Genomic DNA, 21255 nt, shown 5'->3' with positions numbered 1-21255 from the left:
CCTAGTTCTTAGTGCACACTTTAAGACGATTTGAATGATTGTCATGGAATTAGGAACATTTACTTTTATTTTTTTCTCACAACTAATGCGAGATATTGCAGCAGTGAAGCCGTAACAACGAAGGAGCCTCGTTTACAAAATAAAATTAACATTTTATCCTGTACAGAATTAAACAAATAAAATAATATTTTCCACATCTGATTTTCAAATTAAAATAATGTTTAAGAAATCTGTAATTATAACATTCAAAAGTAGAGAAATTATACGAAAATATAAAGTAAAGTAATTACCTATTTTGTCAGGCGGGCTTTACGTCCAACTATTACCAATTTGGTGTCGTGGACGGAAGCAACTAGTGCAAACGTACTTTAATGTAAATTTCTTTCATTAACCATTAAATAAAATCCAAGGCCTAAGACCGGGAATCGAACCCAGTACCACAATACATATTAGCTTTACAGGTCTCGCCTCTAACCGCTCGGCTACCGTGGCGCCTTATACGAAAGTATATAAAAAAACATTTAATAAAAAAGAAACAAATTACACTTCAATGAATTAACAGACATAAATTTTTAGAGATTTGACAAAATTTTACTGTGTGAAAAAAAAAGTATGAATCAAATAGTTTCTATGCAGTTATTGCAAAATCTAATGTTTTTCATTTATGGAAAAAGAAAAATTAACAGAGATTTATTTATATAACATATAATATGTAATATATAAACCTAAAATTTTAAACACATATTGATTGAAACTTTTTCATTTATGTTTGGAATCCAAGGTAAAATTAATAGCTAAAATGAAATTTACGAAAATGACATTTAAAAAAATTAAAAGGTTCAAGAAATATGTACTTTATAGCGGCAACAATCGTATTAGTAGTAAGAGAAAGTACAATTTTTCGGAGAAAGTACTTTTTGGGAGAAAAAAATTTCGACTTTTATCTACAATAGTACCGCCAGTATTATAAACAAATAGCAATATTATTGAGCATTACTCAATGCTGTGACGTCACGTTAGTGAACCCTCATCTAGTCATTGGTATTCATCACTACTTAATATTGTCAAGTTAATAGCAGAAAAAAATAATTTTTCATTTATCAAAGGTCGTTGCACCGTGCGTCAGCTAATTCGTAATACTTCTTATTTGGTTCTCAAAAAAATATGCTTAATGATGATCTCTTCATTTAATAACGTATTTGAACTAACTATCTTCGCCTGGCGCTGAGCCTGAAAAAAGACAGTCTTTCTGAATCTGTTAATTATAGACAATCTCGCGGTCAATGCACACAATGTTTCAAAAATCTGGGAAGTAATGTTTGGTCATTTTGTGAATAGCTATTTATCAGTCAGTAAGGTACAGGTCTCCTTGGTCAGCATTTACGAATTGTGAAATGCAAACTATATAGATTGAAAACTTCTCTAGTAAGTTCACATTTAAGTAGATAACCACAAAATATTGTAAATAATAAATGTTCCTGGCTAAGTAAGTAGCTAGTACGGTTTTTCTATTTTCTGCTATAAGCTACCAATTTATTTACAACCATCAATATGTGTAGGTTGACCTGTCACTTTTGCAACGTTTTTTATACGTTAAAAAAAACTTTTATGCAAGGGTCTGGGCGGTTCTTGAACGTAATAAGTGCGTCGTTTTATTATAAAATGATGCTAACTAATTTTCTATAATAGAATAGAATAGTGTTTTATTAAATATAGGTACATTAAAAATATAATAATACAAAAAAATAACACTTATAGGACAATGGACAATCTGTCCGTCTGTCAAGTTAGCCAATAACATACATACAAACCTAAAATGCTCTCCTTACTTATCATTATTATTATTGTTGTTATTATTATTATTATTATTATTATTATTATTATTAACCAAAGATAAACTAAATTAACTCCATTAAAGCACATGAAAAAAGAAAACTAATGTACAAAATGAAAATTAAAATCCAATCAATTAATAAACACACCAAATTTATAATAAACCTTTTCTGGGGTATTAAACTCTAAATAACTAAAAAATGAACTTAACTAATTTCCTTATTCATTATCAATTAAAAATTTCCTATATACCGCCGCCCTGGTCACAAACTGAAATACTGCGTACCAGTTTCCGCCGTTCGACCACTTCCCCTTCAGAGCACCGCACTCTCCCAAACCATCTCAGTCTGTACTCTCTCAGGATAGGGCGCACTCCCAAGAAGTGGTACCCATCCTCTCGCTCTCGCAAATTACAGAATGTGCACAGTTCATCGGCAGCATCTCCGAACGGCTTATGCTTTAAACTCAACAGCTGACATCGCGCACGAAACACCACTCTCATGAAGTAGAGCTTGTTGTCATCAGACAAATATGTCTGTCGACCTTCACTGTACAATAATTTACTATACAGAGAGTGGTGCTGCGAGCGAGACGCCAACTCCAGCCAACCTCGACGATAAGCTGCCTCAACATGCCTGACCAGACTTCCCGCAAACTCTTCATAGTTGACACCTACTGCACCGCCAATAGACAGATCGTACTTGTCAGCCTGGGCGAGCCATTCTTTGTACCAGTAAACTTTTTTCTCCATACACTTTAGTGCCATACTCCGTGGCAAACGATGTTCTGGCAAATTTAGAATTTTTAAAATGTATTTAAGGTGCAACTGCAAAGTATACAAAAACATAGGCTTACGGCCAGTCTCCAAATATAGCATGTAATTGGGTGTAAATGTTGGGAGCCCGAATAGCTTTTTTAAGAAAAACCTCTGGAGTTTCTCTACTTGCTCCACCTGATTGAAACCCCACACCTGTGCACCATAACATATAACTGCCCGCGATACAGCCTCAAAGACAGTATACTTAGCCGATAGTGGCACTTCATTCTTCACAATATAACTCGACCAGGTAGTATTTATCCCAATTTTGGCGGTAGACAACTTCTCATCAAAATGTTTCTTTAAGGCCAACTGTGGCGTAACCCCAACACCCAAGTATCTATAATAGTTGACCACTTCAATAGGTGCACCCTCCCAGGTCCAGTTTTCCCGCCGTGCCAACTTTCCCCCATTCTTAAACACCATAATTTTCGACTTATTCAGATTAATTTTTAAATTCCAAATCGCTGAATATTCGCTAAGCCTATCTATCATTTTTTGGAGCACATCGGGATTAGAACTGAGGAGCACAATGTCATCTGCATATAATAAACATCTGACATTGATCTCATCAATACTTATTCCTCCACCAATGTATTCGGGCAAATCATTTACATACAGAGAGAATAGGACAGGTGAAAGTAGGCATCCCTGTTTAAGGCCTTGTTTAGTTCTGAAGCTTGGTGTTACCCCATCTCTAACCCATACCGCAGACTCTGTCTCCTCATATAACCCCTCCAAAATTCTAATAAATTTAGCGGAAATGCCTAAGCCCAATAATTTATAAAAAAGCGATTCTCTTATTACGCAATCAAATGCACTTTTGTAGTCGATAAAAAAACAATATACTTTCTGACGCTTAACAGACAAAACAATTTTTATAATATTAAATAAAATAAATAAATTGTCATTAGTAGAGTAGTGTTTACGGAAGCCGGCCTGATACTCGCATAGAATATCGTTTTCTGCACACCAGTTTACTAATCTGTTGAGTAACAGCCCGGTAAACAATTTAGAAATAGTATCGACAAACGATATTCCCCTGTAATTTTGCACATCTTCGATACCACCTTTTTTATACAAAGGAAAAATGATCGACCTTGAAAACGACGGAGGCACATTTCCTGACTCATAAATATAATTGAAAATATTTAATATTGTATTTAAAAATACTTGTGGAGCGTCTTTATAAAATTCAAAAGGTATTCTATCAAAGCCTGGGGCTTTGTTAGTACCCGAATTTTTAAGAACGACATCCAATTCCAAACCAGTAAAATTACAATCCAGATAATCGTCTCTAAACCAGGGGGCAGCATACGAAACAAGGCAACAGTCGGCATCCGGGTACAGCAAATCGCGGAAGTGATAGTACCATACGTCACTACTAATGTTCGGACTGCACACAAAGTACTTTTTTCTAAATACATTAATTAGTGACCACATTTCTTTAGTATCTTTAATTATTTTAAACTTTTTATTTAAGGTTTCAAAAAACTCTTTCCTTTTCTTTCTACAGATTTGTTTGTATTCTTTTTGCGCTTGTAAATATAATTGTTTCACGTAATCAGAACTATTTTTACGAAATATATTAAGTAATTTAAGAGAGCGTATTCTATGTTTCATACAAACTCTGTCATACCACTTCTGTTTGTTTGTAGGTTTAAAGGTTCTTACTTGCTTACCATAACAGGCACAATCCCTAATCATCTCACAAACTCTATTTACTGCACTTTGTACATTATCTATAGCAAACATATTATTCTTACATTTATATTCTAATTTTTTTTTATAAAATAACTCATCATTTTTAGACCAAATTAACTTAGGTAAAAGTGGTAATACATCATTCTTGTTAGGCCGATCCGCCACAAATATAGATGTACAAATTGGCATATGATCTGCAAAATTCTTACTAATTATACTAAAACTTTTTATACAATGCAATATCTCAAAAGAAACGGCACAAATGTCAATAACCGAACTGCCTGCCCCTCCGACGAATGTGTAAGATCCATCAGAATCATTTTCCAACACTCTACCGTTCAGTATAAATATATTAAAACCATCACACAATTCCAAGAACCGCTTCCTCTTTTTATTTGCAATTTTATCCTTAGAATTACGTTTTACATTAAACTGATACAGATTATTCAAAACATTCTCAGGTATAACTTGCAATTCCGCAAATCTAGCATTAACATCCCCTATTAATATATAACTAAAATCTGAATGCATGTACACAAATTCTGCAAGCCTTTTAAAGTCATTTTCCCAATTGCTAACACTTAAGTACAGGGGGACAATGTAAAGGTTTAAATCTCCAGATACAAAGCTAATCACAGTCATACCATCTATTTCAACTAATTTTAAAAATTTAGAACACGGCGAACTTAATTTAATACCAATTATACTTCCGCCCTTACCTCTACCATATCTACTACTCTTTTCCGCTGGTACCCATTTCAAACTGTAACCCGTGAAATATTTTCCATAGAGACAAATATCTTTTTCAACAATAAATGTTTCAATCAAATAAAATACATCGTATGCCTTAACAAAATTTAAAAAACCAACTTCTTCGATTTTATTTTTTAAACCACATATATTGTACGATAATAAACTAAAATAAAAACCACTTCTTACATTTTCACCCTTACTACCTTTCACCTGACAGACAGCACTTCCTCATTCCATTGGACTTGCACACCCAGCTGCGGAAGTACCTGAAATAAAATCAGATATCTGGCGATCTCTGGATACACTATCTCCATCAGTACGCCGTTGAGAAGTATTCACCCTTGATTCCACCACCTTTTCATGTACTAGTTTCGTAATGCAGTCCATAAAATCGAACTTGAACAATTCATTCAACCTGCATACGCCATTCTCGCCATTCAGCATCAGCCCATTCTGTTCGCTCCAATGAAAACATAATCCATCAATGAACATATTGTTCAACCTAACATTAATTTTGGCTCCCTTGTTAACTAATTTGATCTGTTTTCTCACAGCCAGCAACTTATTGTGTTTATGTCGAACACTAGGTATCATATCCTGAATAATTGAAAATTGCGTACCTCTTAATATCTTACTCTTGCTCAAAATGAATGCTCTGTCTTCTGAGCAGGTGAATTCGGCTACTAATACTTTGGGCTCTTGTTTACCCACACGACATACATGTGCGATTTTCACATCCTCCCTCGCACCCAACATTTTAACACAAAATGTTTTGACTTTTTGAATATAATTCTCACCTTCAGTGCATTGTATGCCTCTGAAAACAAGATTATTTTTACTTAACTGGTGCAATGCATAACGTACTCGAACCTGTTATTCATTTCCACATACTTTTCTATAAACAATTTTAAGTTAAAGCTAATCTTTCTGACTCAAGGACTTTAATCACTGTGTTCACATGTGAATTATATATGTCTAGGAAGGAGAATTATCAGGCGACCTGTACGATTTCCATGAAGCTGTCTCTCAGCTACAGCAAAGAGAGGAAGAGATGCTTGATAGTCTGAAAGTTTGGCGCGAAACTAACACCAAACTAGGTACTCGAGAAGACTACTTACTTTCCTTAACACGGAATGTCGATTACGATCAAGACAGTAAGTATTGAAACTAGCCGGTTTTGAAAAACTAATTTAAATGAACTTTTTAAACTAGTTACACTAACAACACTTGTACTGGGAGCTGAAACTGTAAACTTTATCTTGAAAATTGATTTTAGGAGACTCCACATTGCCCTCCAAATTGCCATTTCTGGCGATTCGTCATTTATACCCTTTTGGGTACTTACAGTATTACAACAGTCTAAATATGTTCTGAGTTTCAGAAAATTCGCCAATTACAACTATAGAACAGGAATATTTAGGTGACTTCTATTAGTAGGATAATCAAGAGTTAGAAAAAAAATAAGGTCAGTGTTGCTCGGCGAAATTAGAATAATGGCAGTTTTAACTCAAAATCAAAAAATCCTCGAGTGAAAACTTCAAAACTTATATCCAATCTCTCTCAATAATTACTTGTTTTTTGTGACTAGTTTGTGACATCTTTCAGGAATATTCTAAGAATATTTTCCTAGCATGTTTGTAATAAGAAACAAGAAAATAATCAACGACATCCCATTAGTGCGACCTCAGTTGATTAGGGAACCCAGAGATGACTGAAAACATTTAAACACCGACAGTTATCTGTGGACACTACGCTTTCAAATTTCTCAAGATCCTTCGAATGCAGCAAAAAAGCTCTCATTCAGTCATAGCTATAAATCATTTATAAAAATGAAAAAAAGAAACAGACCCATATGAGAGACTTGTAATCCTGATGCTGCTTATACGAGAACGGCTTCTGTGCTTTTAATTTAACATTCTGAGTATTATTCACAAAACAAACCAATCCATTAACAATCAGCTTACAACGATCTCTTCTTTTTTTTTAATAAGCCGAGGAAAGCTCACCTTGCCAAATACCCTACTGAAGTCCGCGTCTCAACATCAACGTGACCGAGAGAAAAAGTTTTACACTTAAGATTGGAATGTTACTAAATGGTAATCACAGATATTCCTTTAAGAATTTCTGTTGGTTAGTAATTCTTTTATTTGAAGCAGAGTAAGGAACAGTCTAAGTGCTCTGCTTTCAAATATCTTGCTTACAGAGCCTGTATAGATGTGGGGCGATAATTAGAAATGCAACTTTTATCATATTCAGGAGTTCATAAGTTGTGAGCAGCTGTAGTAGTAGTAGTAATAATAGTCTTTATTGAATTATACATAATACCTTGAATATTACAAATTTAACACATTTACAAATAATCTAGACAGTCACCATGGTCATAGACCGTCGGTGGAGTCGTTTTAATAAATAATGTAAAATTGATAATTAAAAAGAACAAAATCCCTGCGATTCCATTATGTAAACAGCTGTATTTCGTGTTAAACTGAAAAACTCTAAGATCCTGTCTTGAAAAAAAATTCTGGGCTAAATGTCAAATTGAATATTGCATCGCGAATTACAGAATGTAATATTGCATATTAACTAGAGCAAAAGAAAAGGTGAAAGACTTCTTGTTCAAAAGTAAACTGAAGAAATAAATCGTTTCTGGTTATGTGTTGTTTTATTTATTTATTTATTTAGTATTTGTTAACCATTTTTTGCTTTTAGGTTATATTAAATGTTTTATACTTTCGCGATTTGGCTAAGAAGTATTGCTCTTTTGGTTAATCGTAAAGGAATACTCCAAATTTAGGCCACTTAAAAGTCTCAAACGTCCTCAGTAATTATTTTTATTTTTATAGAGCTTCTCCTTAGCCTGGCAACCTCTGATCACCTCTTCTTCCACTCCAGATCCACTTTGTCTTTGCCTCTCCAAAGATAATAATTATCGAAAGCACACTGCATTGCCGCTCACAGATGGGTTTAGCTAAATAAATAAATTGTAAACAAATTGTTTTTTAATTGTAAAGTGAAAAACACAAATTTGTGTTGTCTGTCACAAGAGAACACTCTCCAGAAACCTGCAGTGCATTCATAAAGGCTCTCATAAAGACTCATAAAAACGTTAACGTGCCTTAAATTAAAATAAAATGTCAAAAGTTAAAATTGAAAAATGTAATTGGTTAATTTTTAGATCAAATGCCGCAAGAAAAAGTTCTGCGTCTCATACTACATTTTATTTTATTTGTTTAGCATTCGCATCTCAGATAGATGAGGTTATAAAGGAAAGGTTACGCTGTCTACAAAATTTGCAAGAAAAAGTGACTGCTTTTAAACATCAACTAGTCACTGAAGAAGAAATAAGTCGAAAGATGACACCTAAAGTTAATCTACCAAACTAACTATAAATAAAATCAATCAGTATTTGACGAAAAAAAATACTTCGTTTTTAAGGAACGCGAAAATCATTTACTACTTATTTGTAGTTGGCAAAGTTTTTTATTTATTTTTTATTAACAATACACAAAAGAAATTAAATGCTTCTAATTAATAAAAAAAAAGAAAAGAAAGAAATTGGTGTGCATTGTGATTTTTTAAACTCCACTGTTGGAAATTAATCATTGTAATTTTAATTGCTGAGGCTCACTTAGTTATTATAAACAGCTTGAAGTTGTTGTTTCGAACAAAACATGAATTAGGTGTAAACTGTTGTTTTTTTTTTTATGAAATTTGAGAATGAAAAAATGCGCCTGCTTGATAATTTCTAATCATAGTTATGAAATTTCTTGACTCATTTAATTAACTTTTTTATCATGCCAATATGTAATTGTAAGGGGTCTGATCAAAAAGTTGCTGGACTGATTAGTTTAAGTTTATTGAATTACATGACAACTATTTAAATGATCTTCTAAATATCTCTTGGCTAACTAATCTACCCCGTACAGCGCTTCCATAAATGAAGGCTCTAGTTATGTTTTATCACATTAATTGTGACCGAGGTTACTTCGTACTTCAGCTGGAGGGACTCGGCAGAGGTCATGTCAAAGCTAAATTAAAACATTCATCTCATTGTTTTTTTGAAATTTTATTATTATTATGTGCATGTGCGGACAAAGCTCACAAATAAAAAATTGAATGAATTAAGTCACTATCGCATTGCAAAATCCATTCATTTGTACGCCAGGTCCCTCCGAAAAGAGTATAGGTACAAAGGGAATGCAGAATAAGACCACAAGGACTTATTGTAATAACTCTCCGGTGGCTCAGACCACTTTTGCAAGTCCATTGCCCTAGTAGGTTCCGAAGCCGCCTCCTGGGATCTCAAATACCTTGATCCCTAACTGGAGGAATGTCTCTCTTGTCGCAGTAAGAGAACATGCAGCGATGTCGAACACAGTGTGCAGTGATCTCTCTGGGCCGGTCCCATTAGACAAATTAATTCGATTGTCTTTGTCCTAGTTTACGGTCATCAGATGCGCAGTAATTCCCTTGAGGACGAGTTATGCCGTCGCATTCGGATCCAGACCCATTTAAGTTTAAATTTTACGTTGAATCTTCGTGATAGATAAATCTTCAAACATCCAGAATGAACCAGAATAAAGGGATGGAAGTAACCCTTCGCAAATACTTCTTTTGGATAGTTTTAAGCAAATGATCATGGCAAAGGAATACCTTTTATAGTAAACAAAAACAGTCGATCTTCGATTTTGTGATCAGGTTTTTCTATTCATGCGATTTATGTTCTGCGCCATCTGATTATGATAGTTTAAAAAGAATGTTTATGCATATACGCTCCGTCTTTAGTTAACTTTCCATAATTTCTATTAGGATGTCTTAGAACCAAACCAAAGAAAATGTTTTGCTTTCTTCAGTCGACTTCTCCAGAAAGTTCTTTATAAAGGCGTGCAACATATAATTTCATTAAGTTGATGTTGGAGCGTTGTCCAAAGAAGGGCTCTGATTTTTGATTTTCTGAAATCATCCATTCCAAGTGGTAGATAAACTTTAAATGTGTGAGAATGGCTTTTAAAATTAAATTCGCGTATAAAATACTAAAAACAAAAAAGGTTACTTCTAATGAGTATTGCAAAAGACACTAATCCTTGGATAATTCAAACCGTCCTCTGCAACATTTCGCTCAGACCTCAAAATGTAACCCACCTTTCTCCCTTTTTTAATTTATTAGCGCTCGGCACAATACAAACTGTAATTCGAATTTAAAGTGCGTACTCTCTTTGCCAACTGTGATCTTGTAGGACCGAAACTTACTTATTTAATTATTAAACGGAATAATTTGTTCATATTTTTTTGTTTTTTAATAATAATAATATTTAATTAATTTTTTGTTATACACAATTATTTTTTCTAATTAATTAAAAATAATAATAATGTTATATATGAATGTCATTTGAGAATTAAAAAATATTTAGCATTGTTTGTACTTTGTCCTTAATAATTAACCCTTCAGTTAAAAAACATACTAATGAGTGGAGGCAGATGGAAAAAATTGGATCAAGTTTCTTGAACCGATTTACTTCTCTAATCTATACAAAGATTTTCTATTAATGTAGTCTTTATAGTGTTTTTGTACATATCATTGGTCCATTCAAATACTCAGTTCTGTTGAGCGACGTTTGAAGAAAACCATTACAAATGGCGAAACAGCTCCTCGCAGCATTGATATGAAATCGTAAGGGAATGTTTACATGATCAGCATATTGCTCGACGTTGGTGCTGAACAATTTAATATTGATGATGTCTTCTTTAGACGGAATATCAAGGCAGCCAATCATGTGTCGTAAATGAGGCTTAATGACAACAGTTCAGTTCAGAAACATAAAATCACTTTTGAAAAGTTAAACTTTTTTCAAGTACATAAATAAAAGGAACAATCCTCCACAGTGGGGGGAGGGGGCCAAGTTACCCCCTGAGTGACAACTTGTCGCATTAATAGTCTTCTTGCTGAAAGAAAACCTTCTCAGTCCCACAAAAGTTGTACTACAGTCTGTGAAGAGGAAGAGTCGCATGAACATGCGGAAGATGGAATTATGTTAAATCTGCTCAGACAAGTGGTCATTTTTCCGTGTCCCGACTGGATTCGAGTCACTGGCAATGATGCATTTCTCTTGAAGGCGTGCGCTCACAGATGGAGAAAAAGCTCTGGTCAACACTCACGTAGTTGATTCATTCCAGATAAGCTCCCAGGATATTAAACTGAGCTGATGCAGCCAGTATTTAAATGCCGATTTTGGATAATTGTAACTTGCTGGTAATTCACAATCTTTCGAAGACATTTTTTTACCATAAGATCAGCTCATTCGTTTCCGACAATCCCAACAAGGGCATTTTGCCATCTAAATGAGCTGTTCACACAACGGTTTTGGAGGCTGCGCAACTTTTCTGAATTCCTGTCAATAAGAAGAAAATGATGACTACCACTTTGTATCGAAGCTAAGGTCACTCGGCTGTCCGTCGCTTTATAATTTTGTCTTTCAAGCAGACATTGGATTTCATTCAAGTGATTTAAATATAGTTAGTCCTTCTTCCTAGTTATTAAATCAAAAAGGTAGGGTTATTAAATCCAACAGAGTTATCGTCTTTGTTTTCATCAGTGTAAATCTTTAGACCATACTGCATTTTTAAATTTAAGTTAACTATAGAATAGACTGCGGGGGTTGTAGCTGTTGTTGGAAACTGATGGGTCTTTCCAACTTTTGTACATACATATCATCAACCACTTTACCAAACCGCATTCGGTCATAAAAAGTACACTCTTCCAGGTGAAGACATATTGGCAAAACTCCAGCTATCACAGAGGCTGCATAAAAAGTAACCTTTTATTAGTCGCAATAAGAACAATCACTGTACTCTTATGTTTTTCCGATTTCTTTTAGTTCGCAGAGTTGACTAACCTACAGGGGAAGCATACAAAATTAAAGGAATAAATGCACAATTATCAATGACTTCCAACATTAGCTGCTGAGTCCCCAATGGACTTGGCTGCTCTTGGTAGAATGACGACAAATTGCAAACTCTTTTCACAGATATATTGTAGCTGCTAATCCCAGCAAAGTTTCTTTGTCAAACAACCCTTCTAGGTATTTTATGTTATTTACCATCTCTAATCTCACACCTTCCAGAAATACTGAAACATCCTCACTAGCCTATTTGACTTCTCCCTTCTAGATATGTGCAATACCACCGTGCATTTATTCATTTTGAATTCTATTTTTTTGAGCGAAGGCCATTCCTCTTCTAGATTCAGTACTCTATTGCCATCAACACTGATTTTCAAGCCCCTTTTTCCAGTAATAAAAGCCTGTGAGTGAGGGACGAAGTAGTATGAGGGCTGCCAGAGCCTCGTCCATAATTCGATTGACCTAAGTAGATAATTTGTTTCAGAAATATAAGTAAGCCGTATCTGTGTGTAGTTACCTCACTCTCAGGGTCTAGTTGGCGAGGGACCACCTGTGTTTTATTTCTAATTGTAAGAGAATGTTACAATATAGACTAAAGGCATATTATTTAATACACTAATTTAGTTGGTCATTATTAGTTAATCAATGCAACTTCACCTTTCCTTTCCTAGTGTATGTGAAAGTGCAAGAGCATTAGTGAGGTAGTTGTACATTCTTTCACAAGAATGCATCTTAGTGATTTTGAGATAAGCTTCGGAAGTTTTAGGAAAGACAAGGAGCCTGACTATATCTCGCGGTAAGTTTAAATTTAGACTGTATGCTAACTTGAGTTTACGTTCAAGTAGAAAATGAAAATAAGTTGTTACTGAATTATAGTAATAATTGTTAACCTAGAGATTAAGGCTGTAATTAAAAATTAAAATTAAACAAACATTTCAATAGAATCTTCGTCCTTCTTTACTTAATAATGAAAAAAAGTGAATATTAAAACCAAAATATCTACATCTAATCTTACTTCAAAGAGGCTTGATGAGAAATTTACTCATAACTTCCCGAAATATTGTAGTTTCCTTTGTATTTCTGTCTGCTAATTGAAAAATATTATTTTGATGCTCTCAATTCACTGGTGTTTCTCAAAAGAAAGTTTGACTGTATAACAATCAATCGTAGCTGTAGCCTACCCAGATAAAATAACCACGGTACGGTACAGATTAGATAAATACCCGTCGTTTTATGTTATTCTTCTACGTTTTCTTGAAAATCAATTTTTAAAAAGAACTGATGGGATGAGCATGTCTCACAAAAGTCCCTTTATTGTGGTGAACCAGTACTGAAAACAAAATTTCGATGTTTTAAGAAAATCTTGAGTATTTTAGAAAGAGAAAAATCGTATGTTTTCACACTATTTTTTTTTATTTGCATACAATAAGCATAAACTGTGTTTTTAATAATTAAAACTACTCATGTTTATTATCTGAGAGACTAAAATTCGTGACATAAATCCCCAAAATTAAACAGACAAACTTTAAAATCAGTTTTATTACTGATATGAAAAAGTGAATAACTGAAGTGAGTAACGGCTAGGAGGCGTGGCCGAAGCACTTATTGATTTCTAGCAAAGTTAGCTGTTCTGCTTGAACACTACTTTAGTTCTTAGTGTCCTTTCTGATGAATATGATTTCGTTGAGTTGATCTGATTAGCTTCATTAATATGATTACGACTGATTATAAGAGCATTTGTTTGTATTAAGCAGCCTCTAACTTTTAAATAATTAGATAAAAGTATCATAAGAAGCACAGAGTCAATGAATTTTAATACAGCACCTCTATGAGCTTGGCATTCATGGTTAGTAGATCAAGCATTTTGTTTTTTTCATTTTTTTATATTAATTTCTCATACTGTTGATAAAAGAAGTGTTAAGCAGTTTTTCAAATAAAAGTTTTCACAAGAAATACAAGCTTTCATGTTCACTAAGTCCATAGATATTGATCTGTCTCTATCACAATAACCCAAAAATGAGAAGTAGTAACTAGAAACTCCAAATTAAATAAGTATTTCATTTAGATTCTACTAACTTCAATAGAGTTTTGTTCAAAATTGACCAACCAGATCTGCAATCCATGAAATTCAAATTTTTGTTTAACTAAATATATAGAACCAACTCTTTAATTTGATTTTTTTTTTCGGATAGAGACATTTTATATTCTGGAGGATTTAGGTCGTCAGACTTGCCCCAAAATTAGTTTTATCTATATAGAACCTACATTATAATGTGAAGCTTTTAACTAAATACTTTTCAACGTAAAAATTTTGGATACATATTCTATTGTTGTTAACATCTACTTAACATATGAGTTTAACTTCACCCCTCTCCCAAAATACCTCTAAAATGATTAAAAAAAAAAGTTTTAAATAAAACTTATTTACCTCATATATCTTAAAGTCATAAAAGTTTAAAGAAACTTGCAAATAAACAAATAGCACTTCCAATCAACCGATTTTTAAATTTGAAATTTTGGCGACTGTATTTGATTTTTAATAAATATACAGATATAAAAACCGGTTGAAAACATTCAAGCCATACAAATTTTTTTCTTTTTATTTCGTTTTAAATTGTGTTCTATTATATTTTACGGGAGCGGTGACTAAGTCGATTTTTGGCTTATCACGTGCCTAACGCTTGCCTGAAATGGACACAAATTTTCGCGTTGCCACTATCTGTATCTGTCAAAAAAAAAAAGCTTGGAAATGTTATTCCGGTTGTTAAGAGCATATTTCATAAAGGAGTTAGTAGTATTAGTAAAGGTTAGATAGTTAGGCTAATGTAAAGAATAGTTACCCGGAGGTGTGGCCAGTTTATTTTTAGTGTATGCGCAGTATAGTACAGTTACTGTTCACTTTTTAAACTAACATACTTCCCGCCAATGTTCAATATATTCTTTTTAAATTTCTCAATTTCCCGCTAATGTGCTGTATATACTTTTTTGAATTTTTTAACTATTAAATGTTTAGCGCGCATGCGCTGTACACCTACTACACAGTAACTGCTTCCTTTTTAATGTATTATCAGTTCCCGCCAGTGCCCTGTTTGTGACTTTAGGTGCCTTTTTTTTGTAACTTCATAAAGCATGAGCGTTTTGAATTTGCAGTTTTTTTTTTTATTTAAAGCATGAATGTAGTCTGAGTGAGGATGGAGAGATGAATGTTTTAAAATTTTGTATGGATGTTGGTTTGATTAGTAGTACGTATGTATGTCCGAAGTGTGGAAGTAATATGAAATTAACAAAAAATAATAGTGCGATTGATAAGTATGATTGGAGGTGCCGAGGCTATTCGACCCCTTCTCATGATGTGAGAAGAAGTGTGCAAAAGGGTTCATGGTTTGAAAGAAGCAAATTAAGTATGATTGATGTTTTACTTATGACTGAGTTTTTTGTGCAAAAGAGGATGCAGAACGATGTGTGTTTTGAATTGGCTTGAGTAGAGTTTCTGTGTGTGACTGGCGAAGTTTTTATAGAAAGGTTTGCATGGATATTGTGATTAATGAAAGCAGTATGCTTGGTGGCGTCGGTAAGATTGTGGAAATTGATGAAAGCAAGTTCGGAAAAAGAAAGTATAATAGAGGAAAGCATGTGGATGGCAGATGGGTGTTTGCTGGTTTCGAGAGGGGGTCGAATCAATGCTTTTTCAGGGTCGTTGAAACTAGGGATAAAGATACGTTGCTAGATGTCATTAAGACTTTCATACTGCCAGGATCTACAATTTACTCGGACTGTTGGAAGTCGTATGACTGTCTAGAAGACGAAGGCTTCAAACATTTGAAAGTAAATCACTCCCTACATTTTAAAGACCCCAAAAGTGGAGTGCACACGAATGCTATTGAGGGAACATGGAGTTCCATAAAAAGGCAGCTACCAAGAAGGACCGTCACTGGCCAGTTTGACTCCTACTTAGCGGAGTATATGTGGCATAGGAGTCATTCTTCCAGTGGCGACCTTATGAGAGATTTTCTGGAGGGAGTCCGCAAAGTGTACACTCCTCAGGATAAGGATTCCACTGAATAAGGTAAGTTTCTTTTTGTGTTGTTCTTTGTAATTATTGTACTGAATCTTGTGACTCAAATAAAAAATTAAGGGTGGTTAGGAAATTAGAAGGGGGTGTGGGGGCACAGCCCTCCACGAAAAATTGTTAAATAAAATTATCAATCTTGAATAAATAATTCAAAGTGATTCTGATTCGCTGTTACCATATAACCCGCCAGATTTAAATGTAAATATAAAACAAATATTTTTATATTTATATTTGAATTTGGCGGGTTATATAGTAACAGCGAATCAGAATCACTTCGAATTAGGCCACACCTCCGGGTAACTATTCTTTACATTTACCTCGTTAATTATTATAAGAAAAGTTTATTTACATTTTTTACTAGTTACCATTAATAGTAATTAATAATTTTAATGTCTTAGTGACTGTTGACATATAAATAAAATTGGATATCAATATGTCTTCTTTTTATTCAGTTTTATAAAATATAGGTAACTCAAAATTTTGATTTTTACTCCAGAGAAAAACCTATTTAATGGTAAACACAATCATCTTCAATATTGCCTATGTAAAAGCAAAAAATATGACAATCTTGAGTCAGTTATTCCTAATTTGTTTGAGTTAAAAAATATAGTTAGCCAGTTTTCACCACATAAAACTGGTTGGATCTCAGAAAATCCTAGAGACCTGTGAGCCGGTAAATTGGGATAACCATCCTCAATGAACTTAGAAAAAGAAATATGCCACTTTAATAAGCACTGGAAACAACCTTGGCTCTAGGGAAGTTCCAGGAAGGGATCGGTAAAACTTGATGTCTAAATATTGAAGACATTCCCACCCGCTCAGAGAGCGTATATTCTCTAAATACTGGCTTTCTATTGAAGTCGAAAGCTCTTCAAAGCCTGCGTTAGTCCGGAAAGGGCTGCTTATCTCGTTGGGGACTGGTGCCTCCGTCCTCGACACAATCATCCGTGTGCCATACATCCTGCGGCGAGGGTAATTTGACACCATAGCTTGGGGTGGGCTAGAATTCGCTTGTGGATACGTTAAACCCAAATATTTGCTCTTATAAATTTCCACTGCAGGTCCTATATACATAGTGAGAATATTAGGGGTGTCTGCATTGAGGCTTGTTAGGTTGGATGCCCACAGGATTGCTAAGTTTCCCGAAGAAGTGCTAATCCTATTCCCAGAATTTTGTTACATCCAAGTTATATTGAAGCCCAACTTGTAACAAAAATACGCTGTATGAATCAACTCTGTGGTTATAACTTGAGAATTACAGTGCGAGCAAGGCGTATAACGTTTTGTACTAGATTTATAATTTAATTAATTAGATTTTCTCTAACCTAACCATCTATCCACCTGGACCTAACCACATTTTCAATTTAATTTTTAAAACATTAATGAAAGCATTTACTTAACAGATCAGGGCATCCAATTTAAGCAGCATAGAGTCTTCAACTGTTGCACTTAGTTATTTTGTGAAGAAGGAAATAAATTTATAAAACAAATAGCAATGTCATTAATAGAAGACGTATGGTCCAATCTAACACGTGATCTACCTGAACAGAAACATGAATGGTGGGACAAAATTGTAGCCAATCTTTCTCAATCACAAAGAAAATATCATAATTTAGAACTGCTGCAATTCAAACTGTACCTCTACCAGTCTGTAAAACATCTTATTCAAAATACACAATCTATGGAATATGCACTGTTCTTCAGCTAGTAAGTACCTTTACGCTTCTTTTTTTAATTTGTCTTCAATTTTATTTTATTTTATTTTATTTATTTTTTTTAATGTACACTGCTAACCAATTTTGAAGTATTTATGATTTTCCTTTCTCCTCTTATCACATTGAAACATGAAACGTTTCTGTCCACTCTAGAACCATCTTCCGTCTTTTATTTTGATTCATGTTTTTAAATTGTTTTGTGGTTATTTTTAAACTTTGTTTAAATTTATGTTTTTATAATTTATTAGAGAAAATAAGGCGTCCAACCCTTAACACTGTTTCTAGGAGATATTTTGGGAAGGGTTTTCGATTGAACTTCTTCGCTTATCTTTAACCATTGGTACTATACCACCTGGCCTTGAAGTTGCTGCAAACCCATTACTGCAAAACTGATTTCATCGTAGCCTTAGTTCTGAAGTAGAAGAATTCTAGACCCATTTAAAGATCTACTAGAACCTAGCTGGGCCAGTTCTCCTGCCTTATTGCCTTAACCTGTGGGCCCTCGCACCAACATAGATTGAGCGTGTTCAAGCTGCTCACATCTGCTATACAATCTAAGTGAGAGACAGACCCCAGAAGAGGGGTAGAACTAGAAAAATATACCAGTCTAGAAGTAATTTGATAGGCCTTAATTCCTACTGAATTGTCAGAGTAGTGACAATCCTAAGGGCATTTCGTTGTATGATCACTTGGTCAAAATAAGTAATAGCCCTCCGCTGGGAAAACTATAGCGTACTTTACTAGGCTTACCCAAATATGGACTGATTGCCTCCGGCTGTATGTACCAGTTCCAATGTTTTCCACGGTCTTGGAATCGTCGGTATACCAAAAAATGTCACCAACAGTTCTAGATGTCTGGTATGGTATAATAAGCCACATGGCTGCGTTGGGGAACCTCTCGTTCTAAAAATAATAGATCTGACGGGTACTAAAGTTCAGAAGTTATTCGAAGTTCTGCTTGGGAACCATGCGATCAATAGGCATGCCTAGGATTTGATCCGTTATCAACTGTCTTTGATAAGTAGACGAATGTCTAATTATTGGTACATGCGTCTTTAGAGCCTGAGAGACACGTTTCGGGTTACTCCCTGATCAAGGATATCGTCGATAATCGATACGGGAGGGATAAAACAGGTGATTAGAGTTGGCGCTTTTTAGAGTATGGAAACCTATTCTGTAAAGAGGATCCTTTTTTGGGAGATGGAAACCATTTATCTGAAAAATAAACCTTATTATTTAGAATTGTTGCAACAAAGAATAGATTTGTGAGGAAAACCTTGACTTTGTTACAGTTACGAATATGATCCAAGAAGTGCTGATTCATATCTGAAGAATATAGAACACTTTAAGCAGTTTGCACTCGACTGTTGCGTGCCTTTAGTAAGTTCAGCCTCTAATATTATTATTATTACAGAGCATCCATAATTATGTCACAATATACAATGAACATAGGTTTTTCATGCACACCAAACTAATTAAAAAGAATAAGGATCTCTCAGTTCTTGATTTCCTGCAAGGTCGATTGAAAACTCTGTAACTAACAGAGCAGTAGTACCACAGTAGTGTCTGTTTTTCGTAATAACACAAAATAAATCAAAAATTTTTTAATTTAGGAAAGTAAATTAGTGTGCGAAGTGGTCTCTCTATTGGAATGTACTTCCTCCCACATGACCGAGGAACATATGACGGCAGGAGTTGTTGGCAAGCTAGACAAGCATTATTTCCTCGACTTAGATATGTCCGTATTGGGCAGTCCTCCGGAGGAGTATCAGAGTTACGCGGAAAGAGTGCGACTTGAATATGGTTTCTTTGATAAATCTGCGTACAATTCTCTAAGAGTGAAGGTAAATAAAAATGATTAAAATTCAATTTTTGTGTGTATTTATATAGTAAATAAATAAGCCGAATTAAATTAAACAGGTAAATGTAAATTTATAACTTGGTAATCTTAAGTTTAAAGGTGATATCAATATGCATGCTCTTTCCGCTAATATTTGAGTGCGGAAAGTAAGTTCTTTTTACAAAGAAACCATTTGGTAAAAACTGAAGTTCTGCACTACCAATCAATTTTCTAATTTTTGCTGAAGTTTTTATTACAGCCCGTTGGAAATGACTGTTATTAGCCATATTTCTGTCATCTGTTAAATCTTTTGAAGATTTACTTTTAAAAACAAACTTTTTTTTTTTTGACAACACACAATATCTTTATATTTTTTAATCATTCAGTACGGACAAGAAAACCTTTTTTTTCACTGCCTTCCTGAACACGAAGGGTTCCACTTCCTAACCATCTCCAGAGGGGGCACCCTCCTAAGATGTACATACCATTTTAGCTTTCTCTTCATCCATTTTTCTTTGTTTCCTGTATTCTCATTTCCCTCCATAAATCCTCATTCCTTACCGTATCCCTCCTGATTTTCTATCTAATAATTCACCGTATCACAGACTCTCCGTTTGGTTGATCAATCCTTTTTATTTTTTTTTTTCAGTTGTATGTTCACATTTTAAGATTTCTAATCCGTTACTTACAAAGTAAATCTATCTAATATTATTATTTTTTCTTTTCCCACAGGTGCTTCAGTCTTTTCTTCAAATACCAAATATTTTTGCAACTGAAGAATTTAGAAGTAGATTTGAGGATCAAGCTCGGAAGAATATCCAAAAAGAAATTTCTTTGCTTGTGTAGCTGTGAATTTTTGTTTTTATAGACACCAAAAATTTATTTTTTTATTTTTTAAATTAGATGTTAAAATATGATACTATGTTTAATTATCTCTGTTAATGACTATTAAGAAAGAAATTATATCAAAATTTATGCTGTGTTTTTCACTATTAAATATTTCTTCTTTTTTTTTAACAAGATCTTTTGAGGAAATATTATTTTTACTTAGTACTAGAAGTGTTATTGTCATTCTAAAATCTTTCTAAATTGAGTTTCCAACGAAAACTCTTGTTTTGAGATGTCCTCTGAGTTCAAAAAATCTGGTAACACTCACACTACATACACAACTACTAGTTTTTTTTCTTTAAATAGAATTAGTTTCTTTCAGTGTAGTATACAAAAAGTGGCACTTTTTATAGAATCAAGACACCCAAGCTTCTCCACATGCCCCATAAAAATGGATGTCGTTAAAAAAATTAATAATAAAGTAATAGTAGTACTAGGCTATATCAAAAATTACCGTTTTTTTTTTTATTTTAAATAGTTTAACTTAATGAATATTTAAAAAAAAATGATACTAACCAAAATATTTTTAAAGTATAATCTTTTTTATTTTGTATTTAAGGCGCGTCAACATCTCTCGTTACAGACGACGCTCTCCATCTACCGACAGTGAGCTTAGGGAGCTCTTAGGAAGATAAAATCTAAGAGCGAATAGCTGGATTGGAACCTTGGATGTTTGCATTGGAATCCAGTATACGCTGGACAATAAATCTATTGTTATTAACCATTACATCCCA

At 33.9% G+C, this 21255-nt stretch overlaps 2 protein-coding genes across 4 annotated transcripts in view; both read left to right on the top strand.

The window, feature by feature from the left end:
- Klp10A (kinesin-like protein 10A) overlaps positions 1–10525 on the top strand; it is a 63414-nt gene extending 52889 nt beyond the window's left edge. For both annotated transcript variants that reach the window (XM_074143121.1, XM_074143120.1), the window contains 2 exons: positions 6087–6261; positions 8342–10525. In XM_074143121.1, the coding sequence (XP_073999222.1) occupies positions 6087–6261; positions 8342–8490 (324 nt within the window). In that variant the 3' untranslated portion in view covers positions 8491–10525. The remainder of the gene's footprint in view (positions 1–6086; positions 6262–8341) is intronic.
- A 3085-nt stretch (positions 10526–13610) lies between these two features.
- On the top strand, positions 13611–20630 carry LOC141461792 (uncharacterized). Of its 2 annotated transcripts, none has more exons than XM_074143128.1 (5): positions 13611–13852; positions 17482–17785; positions 19086–19173; positions 19407–19637; positions 20366–20630. In XM_074143128.1, the coding sequence occupies exons 2-5, from the start codon at positions 17574–17576 to the stop codon at positions 20477–20479; spliced, it is 645 nt and encodes a 214-aa protein (XP_073999229.1). In that variant the 5' UTR covers positions 13611–13852; positions 17482–17573; the 3' UTR covers positions 20480–20630. The 2 variants fall into 2 exon arrangements, with proteins under 2 accessions (XP_073999229.1, XP_073999230.1); XM_074143129.1 differs by lacking the exon at positions 13611–13852 and adding an exon at positions 15113–16072.
- Positions 20631–21255: the final 625 nt, after the last annotated feature.

The sequence above is a fragment of the Rhodnius prolixus genome, unplaced genomic scaffold (genome assembly GCF_049639745.1).
Source record: "Rhodnius prolixus isolate KJV_2025 unplaced genomic scaffold, Rpr scaffold_12, whole genome shotgun sequence".
NCBI lineage: Eukaryota > Metazoa > Arthropoda > Insecta > Hemiptera > Reduviidae > Rhodnius > Rhodnius prolixus.
This window is presented reverse-complemented; position numbering and strand designations above follow the sequence as displayed.

Excerpts from the sequence above, each read along its gene's own strand:
- LOC141461792 (XM_074143128.1), top strand. The coding sequence starts at position 17,574 with ATGTCATTAATAGAAGACGTATGGTCCAATCTAACACGTGATCTACCT. Across the intron at positions 17,786-19,085 it reads TATGCACTGTTCTTCAGCTA|TTACGAATATGATCCAAGAA; the intron begins GTAAGTACCTTT and ends ACTTTGTTACAG. Across the intron at positions 19,638-20,365 it reads ACAATTCTCTAAGAGTGAAG|GTGCTTCAGTCTTTTCTTCA; the intron begins GTAAATAAAAAT and ends CTTTTCCCACAG.